Below are 20,064 nucleotides of genomic sequence, written 5' to 3'. Positions count from 1 at the left end.
AAAGTTGTTTGTTACTGAACAATTAAATATTAGAGATGTTAACTTCTAAAGGAGATCTATTACATCAAAGAGAAAAATAAAATGTGACTTCTAACATTTGTATAAAGTCATGTAAGTTATCATGTCAATATTTAAAATGTAACTTAGTAGTCTTAAGTCTTGTATGATCTTCAAATTCACCAAGTCTTATTGATACTTAACCTTTAACAAACTGGGAAAATATAGTGGCTCATGTTACCATCATTTATTAGATATTCTGTTTACCCAAATTGTTTTCATTTAGTGTTAGCTGATATTTAAACTTTAGATCCCATGTGAAAACTATCAGAATGCTTGATCAATACACTTACATATAGATAATGTTTTTATTCATTTGAAAATGCTGTTTATAAGAAGGCATGTTTATACTCATTTAAAAAAACACATTGGCAAAAGACATGCTTTATTTATGTTCTCACAGAGTCAAACAGAAGATAACTAAGAGGTAGCCAACATTCATAGTAAGAAATTACTGATCTCATTCATAAAATAAAGATCTATGTAGAAATCAATCATTATTACTCATCTTTCATTAACTAAAACAAAAGTTGAATCATCTAACTTGCTATATTTTAAACATAATTTATGTGATTGTATTACAGTAGCATGAGAACTGATAAAATCTCAGTATATTTTGTTTGCTTCAGTAACTGCACATCATTTTATTTTCTAACACGCTGAGGAAGCTGAAGCAAGAGAAACAGAGAAACCTCAGTCTTTGCTGAAGTTTCTAGCTTTTTGTGGCAAAAGGTTAATTCATTCATGGGCTCGGTTGTAACAGCCTGCAGGTAATTTTCATCAGCATAGCTCTAATGTGAACGTTCCTTCTACTTGTAATCTATTGCTTGAAGCTGTGATCATTTTGCTCACAGTCATACAAACAGATAAATCATTCTAGATGTTGAAGACAATTTTTTTCCTACTTGATTAACAGAATTCTGAATAGCTAAAGTGATGAAAATGAAACTGAAATTTTAGTTTTCTTAGTGGTATGCTTTATTTAAAATGTCAGTGATGACAGAACTTTGTAGTCACCATAATTGGCTAGTTATCATTTAGAAATACAATCATGCAACTGCTTATGTTGAAAGCCAAGTTGAACTTGTGACCTAAATCGGTTATACTACATCTAAAGTAAAGCTTAACATGGTGATTCTTATTTTTCTATTGCCAACTTCTGGGCTTTGGTATTTTCATTTTCATAATAAATGGAGTTTGTGAAATACTTGTTAATGTTCATATTATAACTATGGAATGATATACGTAATTGTGAATATATCACTTTCTTTAATCAGTAAACTTTTCTTGACATTTAATAATCAAGTTATATGACTTTTCAAGAATATTTCAATTATGTGTGCAACAAATAGTACCTTTTAAACTGGAGGTCATAAACTAGGAGCTTTTGTGCCAAATATTCTCTATAGAAGTGTTTTATTTGGCATACGTAGTGTTTTACATTTTCAAAAATTACCAACACTTTAAAAATGAGATATTTTAAATAAAAATCTGTATTTCCATCTACTAATAAGTCAGAAGGTCTTACTACAATGGACCAGGATTCTTACCTGGCACCATCAGGTGGAGTTTAGTAGAAACTGCCCATGTAGAAATGGCATGAAAACTTATCCCAATCTCCACAACTTCTTCTAATTATGTTCCTGACTCTGAGGCTGAGGGTCATTTGGTATTTGTCATCATTCTTGAAACTGAAGAAATATTTATCTGCACCTGTGTCTTGAGGAAAGGGGGGAAATATATTTATTGCAACAAATCCACTTTATATAATTATCTTTATTTGGCTATAATCTTTTAAAGTTTTGACGCTGGTCTTAGAGGCTACTGCCTGGGAAATGGCTGAGTTTGAAACTCATCAAGCATATCACCCCTGTATAACTATGCATATACATTGCCTAATGGAATAGGCAGCTAGTAGTAAAGTAACCTGATAATGCAAATGATACTCTAGATCATTTAATTAATTTGGGGATGAGTTATGCATTTTTTCCTAACACATGTAAATGGGAGGTGATTTGGTTTAGGCTATTGAAATAAGTTTGATTCCATACAAAAACAAACATACAAACTGTTCTATTTGTATTCCATGCATACAAACTGTTAGGCACTGTGCTAAGTTCTGCACATACAAACATGGATAAGGCAACCTATGCTGTCAAGTTGCTCACTGTCTGGCACTGGCCACAGGTATGCTGGATGAGGGAAAGAGTCTAGTGTAAATGATCCAAGTGTGGATGTACAGGAATAATTATGTCTACTACTAAAGTGATGTGAACCTCTAGAAATGAGCCTGGCTTAAGTCTTATTGATTGCTTTAGTCTCTTAATTATGCCCCGTAAGTGAACCTCAAATAATTATAAAGATATTCATTTCCACTTTAATTTCACACTGATTAAAATAGATTTTTTAAATTAAAAACCTACTGGTAATTTCCAAGTGAATTTACCTTTTTTTTTTACCCTTCACATCTTACCTTATGGACTTTTTTACATTTAATCATCATTAATATTTTTAATATGACTGCCTTCATTTTTACTTCGAGTGCCATGTTGAGTATATTTCTAAAGTAAAACAAAAGAGTTTTAGATGTTCTTTTAATTCTGATATAGTAATAAATCAAATGTAAATGTTATTGGTTTTTATTTCAGACCTATTATACCTAATCTTATATTCCTTTTTATTAGCATTCACTTTATTTCATGCATTTATTTTTCACTCAATTAGAATTAGGAGTTTATGAAGATCAAATAAATCAAGTAACATCATTAGTATCTCTGAATATAATTGTGAAAAACTCATGGAATGTTCACGTATATTATCTCCTCTGTCATTCTAGTGTGATCATATAAGAAGCATTGAAGCCAGCCTTGGAGGATCTGGTTTTATTTCAAGCTGTTCCAATTAAGAAATTACCTAGTCTTCACAACTATAAAATGGAAAATTATTCTCCCTACTTTGCTTAACTCATGAAGTGCTATAAAATATTGAAATGAGCAATGTCCTTGATATGAATTAGATTTTAAATTTATATCTGATAATGTAACATATATATATTGCAAAATAAATGTGACAGGTACCTAAAAGGATAAAGAAGCAGAACACCAATGAGCCACCTCTTTTAGAATTTGGTTGTATTTTCTTCGAAGGCTTTTCTATTCAATTTTTCTACAATGTAAAAGTTGATATATCATCAATATTTTTCTATGCCATTAATTTTTTCCCCACATAGGTTTTAATGGCTGCTAATGTCTCAATTACTTACGATGTTTCCCTGTTTTTTTTGTTGACTAAAGTTCATCAAGAGTTTGTTTGCACTTTAATTTTTTTACCAATTATTTCTTCTTCACCTAGTTTTTGCCTACAAAGTGATTGCTTTAGAATTATGCATTTGAACATGAAATTTATTTTAATATTCTCGATACCTTCTGCCAATTTAATTCCTTCCCAAAAATATTATCACTGAATCAATTTATAATTTCACTAGTAAGTATAATAAATTAAAAACACAAATGTTACTCTTTAAAATCTTACACAAATATAAGATGAAGTTTCTTATGTTTAATAGTAATATAAAATTTACTTCTTAATTTTTATCAGATTGTATTACACTTTTCTCAATCCAACCATAATATACGTTTGAATTGGGGGAAAGGAACAGAAATAGATACCATGAAAGCCTTTAAAACACTTCTATAAAATGAAAGATATGAAAACAACAGCACAGGGAAAGGTCAACATTGTCAGCAGAGCAAAGACTGAAAGAAAGAACTAACTTTGGAATGCTCAACTAGTAACGCTCTTGCTTACTCCTGTTAAAATCTATTGTATGTTGATTGAGAGAAGTAAAAAATTCTCTCCTCAAATAAAAATATTTGAATCTATATTCTATGAAAAAGAAGAGTACTTTTATATTATATTACTTTCTAATAGCCTAGGGGATAATTTGCAAGACTTTCTTAGCAACATGTTGGGATAAGAAAACTAGGGTAATAGAGTGGTAAGTTAAATATTACATTTATATACTGAATAATTTTATCACGTTAACCAAAATATTTTATGACATCTGATCCCAGCTGGCCCCATTGTTTATTTTGATCCCTCGTGAGCATGAAATGAAAGTAAAATGAAAGATTAAAATTTGCACCAATTGCTGTACATCCTTGTGGAGGCTTAGGGTTTTATCAGGTCCTAGGAATTATTAAAAAGGACTTAGGGGAAAAAAATAACTACTCCTGTATTGGAAATATAGATTAAAGCAGGCACAGGTTAAAGTATTTGATTCCCATGCTTATTGGTAAGTGGGTTCTTTGGCAGCAAAAAAATCATTTGCCCATACTAAGCAGAACATTATATTTTTCTTATACCTTAAAAATAACACAAATTGTTTGTGTTCCATAGACTCTGCAGGATTTTAGTAAGCTTCCATGTCCAGAACCTAAGCCAGCATAAACTCTTAAAGTAAGTTTCTTCTCTACAGAAAACCACATCTTCATACCCAAACATAGGTTCAGATGATTGTAATAGTGTGTGGTATCCACCAAACTTCCCATTTTTAGCTGTAAAACCTTTAATTACATTCAGCATTTAATTATTCATCACTCTGATAGAAGAGCATTTGTGCCTCTGCTTCCTTTCTCTTTCCTCTGCTTTCTATTTTGGTTATACTGCATAGAATATGCAATAAAGAAGAGAAACTCTTAGCATTTCATTTCCTTTGGGTTCCTAAACCTGCAAAATGGTTAACCCAATAAAGCCATTCGGTTTTGTAGTTAAAAAAAAAATCAGACGTATGTGAAGATTTCAGCTATTCATGCTCATATTTGTGAATGTAAAAAAAAAAAAACCTCATTTTTATTACTTTATTAATTTTGTAATCTATGGAAAATGTAATTAACACAGATCTAAATACTAACAGTGTAGATATTGTGTTATTTGAACATATAAATAATAGCCTAGAACTCACCTGTAGTCTCTCAAACATTCTTAGGAGTTTTTCTCCAAGGCCCTTGATTATTTGCAAGTAAGATTAAACAGAATCCTGATGTATCAAAAGAAAAAAATAGAAGGAATGATGTTTCAAAACTATAAGAGAAATTGTTTCTGAAGGGCAGTCCAAAAATTCACGGGAAAACATGGTACATAAACATGGAGCCTGAAATCAGGAAAAATGTATTATTTTATGTTGTTGTTTGTTGTTGTTGTTGTTGTTGTTGTTTTGAGACGGAGTCTCGCTCTGTCGCCCAGGCTGGAGTGCAGTAGCGCGACCTCGGCTCACTGCAAACTCCGCCTCCCGGGTTCCCACCATTCTCCTGCCTCAGCCTCCGGAGTAGCTGGTACCACAGGCGCCCGCCACCATGCCAGACTAATTTTTTGTATTTTTAATACAGACGGGGTTTCACCATGTTAGCCAGGATGGTCTTGATCTCCTGACCTCGTGATCCGCCCGCCTCGGCCTCTCAAAGTGCTGGGATTACAAGCGTGAGCTACCGTACCCAGCCAGGAAAAATGTATTTCTAGTTACCCCAAATCTTTTGCTGTATAAGGTATACGGACGAATGGAAAGATGATAGATAGATAGACAGATAGATAGATAGATAGATAGATATAGATAGATAGATAGATAGATAGATAGACAGACAGATAGACAGATAGATAGATAGATAGGAAAGAAAATAAAAGAAAGATGACTTTTTTATCCACGCTACCAATTAGTTAGGGGTCCTTGAACAAGTCACTTAAACACATTGCAACTAAATTTTTTGACCAAAACTGTAGGGATTTTAGAGCTCTGAAATATTACATATCTGAAAATTATTTGGACCCGGAAAACAATAAAAATGAAGCAACTTATAATCTTGGTAAACAGAGATGTTTCCCCTGTTTTTATAGATAATATCTAAAATGTATACTATAAGCTTTGTGCTGGTATTGTTTCAAGAGTGTTACATATATCTAGCTATGAAATCCAGACTTCTAACAACTAAATTTGGCTGCCTCTTGGGGTCTCCTTCCCTCTATACAGGGTGATTATCCCAGCGTGAAATACAGGATATATTGTCTTCTTGATGAAAATACAGACATTACATTTTAGCATTCCTGAATAATTAAATGTATTCTGTCACAATTTCTATTGATTTGCCAACTTCTGGTGAAAAACTCCAGCATTTTTTCATGTCAAATGCATACTTTTTTGAGACCTTTACTATTTTACATAGTTACAAATCTTCATATCTTAAATTCTAAAATACTATCAGAAACTGGGCACTGTGGCACGCACCTGTCATCCTATCTGAGACAGGAAGATTGCTGGAGGTCAAGAGTTCAAGATTATTCTGGGCAATATAGTGAGACCCAGTCTCAAAGTATAACTAAGTACATAAATAAATAAAATGCTATCAAACTCAACCCCTAAAACTCCTATTAAATGATAGAGCCTTTGAAAATCTTGGAATTAGTGAAGTCATCTTTGTTACTCATCAATTTAGCAGGTGCGAGCAAAGAACATTTTTGGAATTTCAGAAATAAAATTGCAGATAATTTTAACTTTCAAATAGATTGTTCTGTGGCTATAGGGATACATTACTTATTTGTTTATTTATTCAGTAAATATCCATCAATAGTCTAATACTATTATTATTGTGTTATTTATTTATTATTATTATATATTTTTTGAGACAGAGTCTCCCTCTGTCACCCAGGCTGGAGTGCAGTGGCGCAATCTCGGCTCACTGCAAGCTCTGCCTCCCGGGTTCAAGCTATTCTCCTGCCTCAGCCTCCCGAGTAGCCGGGACTACAGTCATCAGCCACCAGGTCCGGCTAATTTTTTTTTTTTTTTGGTAATTTTTAGTAGAGATGGAGTTTCACCGTGTTAGCAAGGATGGTGTTGATCTCCTGACCTCATAATCCACCTGCCTTGGCCTCCCAAAGTGCTGGGATTCCAGGCGTGAGCCACCACGCCTGGCAAATAGTCTAATACTATTAAACTCATGTATTGGATATGCTTATAGAAGTGGAGAAATGTACACAGAAATAAATATAATACTATATACAATAAGAATTGGCCGGTTCCTTGAGATAGACAGTGGTAAGGGCTTATAGAATAAAGTGGAAGGAGAAGAATATGTCTTGATTGAGGGAGCGGGGGGCAGGGGCAGTGTTGTTGAAGGTAGGCTGCCTAGAATGTATAACATTTGTATTAGCCTAAGAATAATCAAGTTTGAACATACAAGGGGAGTTTTCAAAGAAAAATCCAGGTGACCAATGGATGTGAACAAATATACCGAGGTACAAAAACGTAAAGCATTTACCAGTAACAGCTAAACAGTTTACATGCAGGCAAATAGTTAAAAGGGATTGGGAGGAGCTCATTGGGTAGTGCTAGATTAATGATGCCAGGATAAGAAGCTAGAATTTATTTCCTTAACATAGATTTTTGAACATCTGGTTAACATTTTTAGAGGAGCATTGATTTAGAGAAATTATTCTGGCTATGATTTTTAGGACAAATTTTAGAAGCAGAAGAATCTAGAGGCATCCAGATCCTCTCAGCATCTAAGCATCTTAGCATCTAAGAGGACCCCATTATTAGCAAACATAGAAGATAAAAGTAGTCACTATGATAACAGAGATGACTCAAAAATACTTCAGAAGAAAAAGAAGTATTTCGGAAATAATTGAATTAGGCGCAAAAAATGTGGTTTTTCATTTTATATTAAGAGACTGGAAAGAAATATAAGACATTAAAAGAGAAGCAGATGAGTAGCAAATTTTCAGGTCTATGATATATACACTGAACAGAGTCAATGGAGTTTTTTGAAGGAATCATCTAGTGAGTAACTGCAAAAGCACAACTTATGCAGAGGAAACAAGTATGAAAGCACAGATTAAGAGTGAACCACAGAGGTGACAGTGAAAGGTATGTGATGAGTGATCTGATCTTACCCAGACAAAGAGCATAGACAGAGAAAAGTGCCTCTGAGAGACCCTTGGGAGGACTACATTTCAGATGAGAGAAGAAATTATTAAATGCATATATCCACAAAATAATATTATGATGGTATATTGGACCCACCTGATAGATACGAAATTAAGAGCTTGTCCAAAGTCTGATAGGAAGGAAAAAGGAGAGGAAAGGGGTATCAATAAGAATCATAAAATTAACAGTCAAATTAGTAGAAGGGAAACCTGTATAGAACAATGCAATGGGAACTAGAAATGAAAATAATTTCAAGCAGGAAGGCTGATGAATTGTACTGTATACTTTCAGAGGAAAAAGTTAAAGGCAGGTTATTGGAGTTCAGAATCAATGGGAACCTTTCAGAAAGAAGTTATTGTAGAGGTGGGAGCAGGATCTAGCTTTTAGTTAGAAGGTCAAAAGTTGTTAAGGGAGTGTGTAGAAATTATCCTTTCAAGAAGGTTACCAGTGAAGGGAATAGAAAATATATGTCCCTAGTTGAAAAGAGTAGTAAGGTGGAATGAAAATGTTTTTTGGTTTAGGATAGAACTTAATTCAGCAGGCTTATAAGCTCAAGGGAACAATCTAGAAATCAAAGACATAAAACATAAATGTTAATAGTCAATGAGCAAGGGCCTGAAAGAGTAGTCAGGAGAGAGTCTGTTGAGGCTACAAGCATGAATGCTAGCCGACAAGGAGAGGAAAGGAGGTATTCTTTTCCATGAGACAAGAGGAGAGAGGAGGCCATGAGGAAGACACATTTTTAAACACATTGAGCTAGAGATTGAAGGAGTTTAGATTGCATGATTGAAAGAGTTTGGATTTCCTGCATTTTCTTCATCCCCAGGTTGTTGAGAAGAGTCCAAAACTTTTGGAAAAGACTCAGGCCAAGTGTGGTGACTAACACCTGTAATCCCAGCACTTTGAGAGGCCAAGGTGGGCAGGTCATTTGAGCCCAAGAGTTCAAGAACAGCCTGAGCAACACAGCAAAACCCAGTCTCTACAAAAAATACAAAAAGATAGCTCAGTGTGGTGGTGCATGCCTGTAGTCCCAGCTACTCTGGAGGCTGAGGTTGGAGAATCACCTGAGCCTGGGAAGTCGAGGCTGCACCACTCGCTCTAGCCTGGGTGTCAGAGTGAGACCCTGACTCAAAAAAAAAAAAAAAAAAAAAAAAAAAACTCAGTTAAAACTAAGACAGGTAAACAAATAAACATAGATAGCAGCATTGTTAGCAGTTTGTAAATTAAGCAGAGAATCAATAATGTGGACTTGTCCTATAACCAGTTAACCACATCTTATTACTTTTCCAGTGTCTTAATAGCAGAAGTAAATGAAGTGAAAGGTAAATTCACCCAAGCACCAAAATTAAAGAAAAAAAAAAAAAGAGAGATAATTGGAAATTGCAGAAAAGCAAGCACAGAGAACCAAGATTCCTAAGCTAGTGTTTTGCTGACATGGCAGAGCCTTGGAAATGGGTTGGGAGAAGGGAAGAAGAAATTCCTGAAAGTTGTTATTGATGTGAGACTAGTGCTTAACTAAGGAACCATAATCACCGATGAAGAATAAAATGACTTCTTATGAAAACAGGAGGAGTTAAAGAGTAAGAAATTATGCTCTGAGGCAGATTTCAGTAAACATCTTGGATATGAGGTAGTTCCAATCTAAAGTGAGGGTATATATAGAGAGAGGAGCCCAAGTTAAGTGAAGGACAGCAAGGATTTTGCTTAAATGATTAACATCAATAACAACAACAAAGATGAATTACCTACCCTGTTGATTAGGTGTTGGGAACTGTGTTAAGTGCTTTACTTCTGTTAACTCAGTTCATCTTTCCTACTTACTATGTGTGGTAGGTAGGTTCACAGTCATTGAGCTGACTATTTCCCTCTTGTTCAGTTGATTAAATTGGTTGTTTGGTTTGACATTGTATAGACACAACCTTGAAAAGCAAATAATTTCAGCTAATTTAACCATAATCAAGATTTTTCATTTTCTAGATGCTCTGAACACTTAAGGTTTACATAGGCATATGTAAATATTTTATTAAGCATATTATGGGGCAGTTAACTTAGAACAGAACGTGTTGTATAACATTGGCTATGGCTATAGGTATTAAATATTATAAGGCACAATCTCCTTTCTGAGAGAGCTAACTGATACTGCAAACCCAAAAATCTGTCCAGGAGTATCTGTCTTCAGAAAATACAGGAGTTTCTTGAAGAATTGTAATTTTATCTTATTATTTTTATTATTTTCAAGCATAAGTAAAAATTATTTGAGTCATTCTCAATAGTATAAAAATAAACTATGCTTAATTACACATTTACACTTACACATTTATCACATATAAGAATTATGACCAACTGTAAGATGAAATTCAATACATGTTATTTAAATCAAAATGTGCCAGTACTTTATCAGTAAGTAGATAAGTAGATAGGCACTCTGAACTGATCATTAAAAATGCATCACTTAACAATATTAAGCATTTGGTTGCATTATGATAGGATAATTGCAGCAATTTTGGTTCCTAATTTTATCAAATAGACTCTCCAGCACTGTAATATCTTATATAGTTATTGCCATAGTGTTCCAAAACCCCCATCAGGTGAGAGTCATGGCTACTTCCTGATTACCATCTGCTTAGCTTTGTTAGTGTTTCTCATTATAACTCAGAAGGTCAATGATACTGTTCATGATAGGAACCCAGCAAGATGAAAAGTAATAAAATAGCTCTGAGACTAAGCAAGGCTCTGCTACTCCAACTGATGGACAGTTAATTACCTGAGCATAAAACAGTGAGAGCACTGGGAGAAACAGAGAACTCTGCAATATGGTAGATGTCCAAGTACAATATTATTTGGTGGTTTTTCAGTGAACAATTCTGTTTAATTAAAACATGAGCATAACCTTTGGCAGAGGATAATATAATTTTGACAAAAGCAAAATATTTGGTTTTTAACAGCCTCACAGACTACTTAGATGAGCATTCCAAATCTCAGTTTCTATAGCAGTTTCTCACCCTTGGCAGTGCATTAGAATTACATAGAAACTTTACATAATACCACAGTCAGGCCCCCACCCCCAGCCAATTAAATCTAAATCTGTAGAGGGTGGTACTTAAGCATGCCCATCTTTTTTTTAAAGGTGCCTCAGGTCCTGTTATTGTGCTTTGAAGGTTGCAAACCACTATATTACAACTAACGTTCAAAAGTCATCATTGCCAGTATGGATCTATTTTGTGAACAACTACAATCTTCTTTTTAACTTTTAATATACACTGCTTATATATAGAAAGACTTGTGTAGCTCACTTATTAACCATTGTCTTTAATTCATCTTTTAAATTGACAATTAACTAATCCTTTAAAAAATTCACATCTGACTTCTCAGCTCTTATAGAAGAATTAAGAACGTGAAACCAAAAGGCATTTATTCCTAGGAAAAAGTTTTAGTAGAATCCCTTCGAAGTGTCCTTTCAAACCTCTGAATAACAGAAATTCCATAAATCCTATGGGATTTATGTTTATCCATACAATTAGATGATTAATTCTATCATTTTAATTAGTAAAGAGAAGAATAAACAATTAGATGTAAAGCCCTTATGTTAAAAAATACCTTTGTAACTATCACTAGATACTTATTTTCTATAAACATTTTATAGAATTTATTTTTTTTTCATTTTTAAATAGGCTATGGATCTCTTCAGGGTAAAACCATGTCCAAAGTTTTCTAGAGTTTACATAAAAATGATTTATATTGTGTGACCTAAGTTCACAACTGGTAGTTTCATGACCAGCTAACCACTTCAAGGACAGTGCAAAGGGCAGAAACTTCTCTTCACTATGATTTTCAGAGGGAATATAGAAGTCCCAGTCTTCCATGGCCAGTGTCACTTTCATGTATCTATTTGATCACCTGTAAGAAAAACAAAAACTAATTTGAATTTTACAGAAAATGTGAAAAAAATGCTATTTATTAATTTTAAAACTTCTTACACCTTGATTTATGTTTCTAGTTTGAGATTTTTTTAATATTTAGAATGTCTCAAAAATATGTGCTACAGTCTCATTAAATTCCACACATTGTTTTCAAAAGATATTCTTTTCTTTTTGTTTTTTTTCAACTAGGACCCCTACTATGGCTGGTGGCCTATTTTCTATTGACAGAAACTACTTTGAAGAGATAGGAACTTACGATGCAGGAATGGATATCTGGGGTGGAGAGAATCTTGAAATGTCTTTTAGGGTAATTGCATTTTATTTTATTTTTTGACGCTGAACATACTATGCTGTAGCATGCACATACCAGACCCAGTAATTTGCTGTCAGATCATTTTTGCTAAGTGATACAAATTACTGATCAATTGGTCATCTTAATACATATTTAGAAGATTTGACAGAGTCCTATTGCATGCAATATTTACTGTTAAATGGAAAATTATAGGTAATTTTTGTTTTCAAAAATAATGTTTTTATTCACAGTAAAAATACATTAGGACTTTCAATTGCTGAAATAAAGAAGGGTTTTATTTTTTAATAAAGTGTTACTCTATAAAATCACTTTGTGTTTTTGAACTGAAACTTGGAAGTATTTATGTAATCTGAATTTGCAACTACTGCCTGAGATTGTTTTCAGAAAACTTTAAGAATGAACTGTGGTCAAAGGAATTTGGATAATTCTGCAAGTAGTATGACCATTTTCACTAACATTATTGTTGGATAAATCAGTTTGAATAAAGCAAATTCATTTAATAAATGACCTTCCAAGTAAATAAAAATTGAGGAGTAAGTCCTTACAAATATGTTATTAGGAAATGTTTCATAATAATTTAAATAATATTTAAATAATTTTTTATATTCAAAAAATTTAAAAATGAAGACATAAGTTTGCTTTCATGCTAAGAAATTGATAAGCACTAACATAGTGGTTTTGTTTTTTCAAATCACTGCTTTTTTTTCTACCTAAAATTCAGTGTAAACTATTTGTGTGTGTTTTGTTGTTGTTGTTGTTTTTGTTTTATGAGACAGAGTCTCCATCACCTAGGCGGGAGTGGTACAGTGGCACAATCAGGACTCAATGCAGCCTAGACCTCCAGGGCTCAGGTGATCTCCCCACCTCAGCTGCCCTGGCTGGGACTACAGGTGCGCAACACTACTCCTAGCTAGTTTTTTTCTTTCTTTTTTTTTTTTTTTTTTTTTTTTTCTATTTTTTGTAGAGACAGGGTTTTGCCATGTTGCCCAGCGTGGTCTCAAATTCCTGGGCTCAAGCAATCCACCGCCCTCTGGCTCTCAAAGTGTTGGGATTACAGGCATGAGCCAGCACACCCAGCTTCAGTGTAAAATATATGAAACATTCCATCATTTTGCCCAAAATATTTGTACAATAAAATTATGAGTTTAGATATATTTATCTATGAAGTTTAAAATGTATGCCTTTTAATTTCTCATTTCAAAAGTAAAGTTTGTTTTTCATTATCATAATATAAATATGTGTGATGTTGTGTAAGAAAATGTTAAAATTTGAGAATGAGTTACCTTGAATTTCTCTACTGTAGAATTCACTGGATCTTGGATAAATTATTTTAAAATCAGTAAGATGGCCGAGTTATATTACTATTTTGCCTGTAAACTTTCCTTTTAGCCAGATGTCTGAAACAAACCTTAGTTAATGGAATTTTATTATTTTTGCATTTGCCTATCTGCTTATATTCTCATGAAACTTGCCAAACCAAACTTAGCACCACGCTCAGGAATATCTTCTTGCCTTCAGGTCCATGGACAGTAAATCTTTGCAGAAATTTTGAGGACATTTGAGAATCCAAAATTATTACCTGGTATAGTTCTCACAGTGAAAGAAGTAAGAGGTGACAGAAAAAGAAAAGAAAATCAGTATATTCAAAAGTTTAAAAACAGTGTGCTTCTATTCTTAGATGTAATAATGAGAGAATTTACTCATTCATGAACCGATACTCTTTGGGTGCTATGCTGGGTTATGTAAGAAATAAAATCAACACGGAAATATTGCTACTATATAGGATCCTCTTGCTACTTTTTCTCTTGTCTTCCTAAAATTCGAATTCACCTCTTTCCTCCCTACCTATTAAGCTTGGTTTTCTGCCAATGGACTCCTTTTACTTTTATCACATATGTCCCAGATTGGAGGGATGCTCTTTATCTAACTGATTGAGAGTAGAATTCAGAAAGAATTTAGTGGGATAATATGATAAACGAGGAGGACCTGATCATGAAATGTAACAGAGGTATAAATGTATAAAAAGGAAGACTTGAGGATATGATAGGTGAGGCAGATACCAGGGGTACAGAAGGAATGCAGCTAGGGGCCATAAGAATAATCAAATCCCTCAAAAATGACACAGGAGGGTTTCTGTAATTGATTTTTGTGATTATTAAGAAATAAAATACGTATCAATGACTGTTTTAAAACAATATCAAGTGTTTTAAAATGTATTATCTTTAGTTTCCATATGACTTTAATAGAAACAAAAGATGTATTTTGCTTTTTATTAGACTCTTATGTTTTACTTTCTTCTCTGTGACATGAATATGTTTGCTTAATAGTTTGTGCTGTAGCTGAGGAAGACATTGAATAAGGAAAAATGCTAGAATAGCACATTAGCAAAAAATTGAGACCCCTCATCTCTCTTTAGACTAACTTCATGACTTGATGAAATGAGAATATGTTGAGCATTTATAATCAGAGGGTTTGAATCTAATATCCAGCTCAATCATTACACAACAAATATACATTGAGCAGGTTATACGTTTCCAGGGGATGAGGCAACAAAGATGAATAAAGCATGATGCTTCTTTGCTCTGAAAGAACTACATTCCTGTGACAGAGATGCATAGGTGTTATTGTCAAGAAAATGTGATAATTTTCTTTATAAATTTTTATGTGAGTTTTTTTGGTCTCTGTCATGTGAGTATAGGTGAACGTAAACTCAACTGTAAAAAGGTGATTACAATAATAGTGAAGTTATTGTGGTTTTGAAGCTGTGGTCTACATAGGTTCTAGTCGAAGTTAAAAAGATAGAAATATTTAGGGCTTGCAAAATGTTAAGATTCTGACTGACCCCAAGGAATTTTAAGCCAAACCAAAGGAATACATTGCAAAGATTTATTTGTAACATATCACTTGATCGTTGTACTTAAAGACATTTGAAAATTTTATGAGAGCTGTAGATTTCCTAAGAAAGATGTCTCCAACCTTTTAAAGACGACAGATTTAAATACATTTTCAAAGGGTTTAAAAATCTCTTGAAACCTTAGGAGAAAGACCCTCGGCATATAATAATAGTGACTATTAGTATTTATACTAGGTAGTAAGTGGAATAGCTAAGGGTTGACCCCAGCATTCTGACACCAAGGACTGTGCTGTTAAATACCATACTCTTACCTCCTCATTAAGGTTCATCTCTCCATAACATAACAAACTTAACAGCTGATCGTATTATTAAGAGAAAGAAAGAAGCTAACATGCAAATACAAGCTTCCTCCACAATTCTGAGATGGTTCTCTCATCTATAATCTTATCTTCCTCTTATAGGCTATAGCCTCTAATGGAAGATGATACACATTCAATAGCAGTGAGAATATCAGGTATATCTACCAGAGAACAGGAGGTAGATCTTAATGCTTCCAAAAGTTGTTTCAAATATTTCTCCTTACTGCATTACACAACAATCACTGCAATAACATAACTTCTAACAGCACTGTCTAAACATAAGTGTTAATTAGTTATGTTTAGACAGTGTTATGTATGTGCTGGGGATACAGTAATGAACAGAACAGATAAAACTTTGTGCTCTTATGGAACTTATATTTTAGAAAAAGAGACAGACAATAAACAAAATAAGTAAAATTTATTAAAATATCAATTATAAATGTTAAAGAAAAATATGTAAGGAAGGTAAGATTATATGAAATGTTAGATTTTGGAGGATAGATAGGGGTTGAAATTTTAGACAGGAACTGAGAAATTGATACTGAAATAAAATAGTGATAAAATGAACCAAGAAAATTATGAATTATCATCAAAAGTATCCTCTATATTTATTTAATAACCCTGTTTCAGGATAAGTATCAGCCAACAAGGACACCAAAAGTCCTTGTCTTTTATAAGCAATATCATGGGGGGCAGCATTCCCAAGGGTACAGATCATTTTGCCCATTCTAAAATGAAGAAAACTGCTACTATCCAATCAACTGAGAGCATGGGAAAAAATAAATAAAAGAGCTTGATGACAGCAAAGGAAACAGAAATCTGCCTCACTGCCATGAATGGTTACAAGTATGGACTAGGATTCAGATAGCCTGCATTCAGCACCCAGCTCTGGCACTTACCATCTGTGTAAGCTTAGGTAAGATAGCATATCTTCCAAGCTTTAGTGTGTCCATCTCTAAAACAGGAGAGATTATGGCACTTTCCTCATATTTTTAGGGAAAGATTAAATGAGACTATGTATATAGTGCTGAGTACTCCACTCAACACATGAAGTGTGTCATAAATGGCAGCTGTTGTGGTGATTGTTATAAGCTGTGCAACTCAGGGCAAGTCATAACATTCCTGGGAATCACCTAAAAATAATCTTACCTTTAATAATTCGGCTTTGATCATGGTTAATCACAAGAGAGAATGTACATAGAAAGTCATTTAAACCCAGAAATGCAATATGCATAAAAGTATAATTATACTAAGTGCTAGTTGAGATGTACTTCTAAGGCTCCCCTGCTCAAAAAATATATTAAATTTTTAAAAAGAAAAGAAAAAACACACACAAAAAATGCTTTTTTGTATTTGGTGTATGCTTCCACAACATCCTTGGAGTTAATTACTGACATCCAGTAATCTAGGGTGGAAAACATTTTTCTACACTCATAAATCAGTTGGAATGAAACAGTTGTTGAGTTGATTTTTAAAAGTATGTATCATCTAGACTTGGAGTAACAAGTACTAGAGTTACCATTCTCCCCATCATTCACCTGAATAAATTAAAAAATGGACAAAAATACATGAAATAACACTTTCAAGACATTGAACAGCAGGTCACCCTGAGAGACGGGAAACAAAGAAGGAAAGCCCCACAATTGCCTCAGCTTACTGCTTTGTGAAAGTTTCTAGGCTTTAGTGATAAAAGGGCTAGATCCTAACAGACTCCATGACTTGAGGAGATGAAGCTGAGTGTCTGGGGAGACCAAGCCTGCTGGAATTTGGTGAACAGAGTAATGGAATTCTGGGCAGAGCATTCAAGAGATGTACAGAGGTTCCTGTGGGAGTATTCAGCTGTGTCTTCACACATGTGTGAGGAAACAATCCAAGTCTGAGGAAAGAACTTTCAGAAAGAATTAGAGGTCTCATTGCCCAGTGATGACTCAGGACAGTCAATTGTACCTGTATCCTCAAGACAGATTGATTCATGAGGTAAGGGATAGAGTAAATATTGAGAAACTACATAACATACTTCTTAAAAATCCATGGATAGGCTGGACATGGTGGCTCATGTCTGTAATCTCAGCACTTTGAGAGGTCGAGCAGGGGGATCACCTGAGGTTAGGAGTTCGAGACCAGCCTGGTCAACATGGTGAAACCCTGTCTTTACTAAAAATACAAAAAAAAAAAAAAAAAAAATTAGCCAGGCATGGTGGTGAACACCTGTAGTGCCAGCTACTCCGGAGGCTGAGGCAGAAGAATCATTTGAACCTGGGAGGTGGAGGTTGCAGTGAGCTGAGACCACAACATTGCACTGCAGCCTGGACAACAGAGGGAGACTCTGTCAAAAACAAACAAACAAACAAAACCCGTAGATTAAAGAACAAGTAAAACTACCACTGTTTGGAATGTAATGAAAATGAAAACTAGCATATAAAAATGTGTAGTGACACTAAAGCAAACTTAGGAATTATTTATAGCACCAAACATCTATATTAGAAAAGAAAAAAACCACATAAAAAAAGAGATATAAAATCAATGACCGTAGCTTCCACCTTCAGAAACTAAAAAAAGAAGAGTTTTAATGCCAAAATATCTAAGGAAAAGGAAATAATAAAGATAACAGCAGAAATAAATGAAATATAAAAGGAATATATATAATATTCCATATATATGATACATATATGATATATATATACATATATGGAAAAGCAATGAAGCCAAAATTTGTTTCCTTGAGATCAATAAAATAGATGATATTTTAGCCAAATTGGGGAAAAATAGAGAGATAGCACAAATTATCAATGTTGGGAATCAGATAGGTGACATGACCACCATGGATACAGATGACTAAAAGGATTGGAATGGAACGTTATCACTCTCATTATGCCAATAAACTTGACAACTTAGATAAAATGGACAACTTCATTAAAAGATAGAAATTATCAAAACTCAAAGAAAGAAAAACATAAACCAAACAGCCCTGTATCTAGTAAATAAATGAAATTTATTCTAAAAATTTATAATTTTTAATACTTTAAAAATACTTTTTACAAAGGAAACTCCATGGCCAGATAACTTAACTGGTGAATTCTACCAAATGTTTTGGGTAGAAATAAGAAGAGTTCAGGCCAAGCTCAGTGGCTCATGCCTGTACTCCCAAAACTTTGTGAGACCGAGGTGGGCAGATCACCTGAGGTCAGGAGTTTGAGAATAGCCTAGCCAACATGGTGAAACCCTGTCTCTACTAAAAATACAAAAATTAACTGGGTGTGGTGGCGGGCATCTGTAATGCCAGCTACTTGGGAGGCTGAGACAGGAGAATTGCTTGAACCCAAGATGGAGAGGTTACAGTGAGCCAAGAGTGCACCATTGCACTCCAGCCTAGGCAAGAAGAGCAAAACTCTATCTCAAAGCAAACAAACAGACAAACCAAAATGCTTCCACAAAATTGAAAGGAGGTAGTACCTCCCAATTCATTCTCTGAGGTCAGCATTAATTACACAGATACCAAAACTTGACAAAGTCGTTACAAGAATACAAAACTAAAAATTAATATTCCTGGTAAATAGAGATGCAGAAATTCTAAATAAAATTAGCAAATCAAGTTTCTCCATATGTCAAATAAGTAATATATCTGATTAAGTAGAGTTCATTGCAGAAATGCAAGGTTGGTTTAGCATTCAAAAATCCATCAAGGTAATTCACCATATCAAGAAACTAAAAAAAAAAATTGACTGGTCATCTGAATAGAGTCAAGAAAAGTATATAACAAACTCAGTCTACTCCTGAATTTATGAAGAAAAAAGAAAAAAAAAAGCCCTGACAAAGGGCTTGAACAAAAAAACTTGCACATACTTAATGTTGAAACATTGAATGTTTTCCCTCTAAGATCCAGGAATAAATAAAGATTTTGGATCTTACTACATCTACTTAACATTATACTGGAGGTTTTAGGCACAGCAATAAGGTCAGAAGAATAAATTAAGCCATCCATATTAGGGAGGAAAAATTAAGACTATAATTCCAGAAGACAAGATTATCTACAAAATCCAATGGAATCTACATAAATATTGCTAAAACAAATAAGTCAGTCTTCTTATCAAGGTTGTAGAATATAAGAACAATGTATGAAAGTCAACTTTATTTCTTTACACTAGCAACAAACAGCAGAAAACTGATATTAGCATCTAAAATAATGTAAAAAATATGAAAAAGTTATAAATCTCACAAAAGATGTGCAAGACATCTATGCTAAAAACTACTGTATATTACTGAGAGAAATTAAAGAAGACCTAAGTGAATGAGGATAAATACTATTATTTATTAATAGTTAGTAGGCTCAATATGATATTAAGATGACAATTCTCCCTCAGATCAATATAGATTCACTGCAATATCAAGTATATTGTATTTATTTACTGTTGCATTGAATCTATAATGATATGCAATAGTAAATAAAACTTATTTTGTTAGGTAGAAATTGACAAGTTGATGCTATTAATATAGATATACAAGGGATGTATAATAGCTAAACATGCATTAATAAAGAAAAAAGAATTAACCAAATAGGATTCAGAATTTATTATAAAGCTGTAATA

At 33.6% G+C, this 20,064-nt stretch overlaps 1 protein-coding gene across 2 annotated transcripts in view; it reads left to right on the top strand.

Moving 5' to 3' along the window:
• GALNT13 (polypeptide N-acetylgalactosaminyltransferase 13) overlaps positions 1-20,064 on the top strand; it is a 612,297-nt gene that overhangs the window by 390,492 nt on the left and 201,741 nt on the right. For both annotated transcript variants that reach the window (XM_033231450.1, XM_033231449.1), the window contains exon 8: positions 12,142-12,259. In XM_033231450.1, coding sequence (XP_033087341.1) covers positions 12,142-12,259 — 118 coding nt within the window. The remainder of the gene's footprint in view (positions 1-12,141; positions 12,260-20,064) is intronic.

The sequence above is a fragment of the Trachypithecus francoisi genome, unplaced genomic scaffold (assembly GCF_009764315.1).
Source record: "Trachypithecus francoisi isolate TF-2019V2 unplaced genomic scaffold, Tfra_2.0 Lachesis_group13, whole genome shotgun sequence".
Lineage (NCBI taxonomy): Eukaryota > Metazoa > Chordata > Mammalia > Primates > Cercopithecidae > Trachypithecus > Trachypithecus francoisi.
Note: the sequence above shows the minus strand (reverse complement) of the source record. Positions and strands in the feature narration are given on the sequence as shown.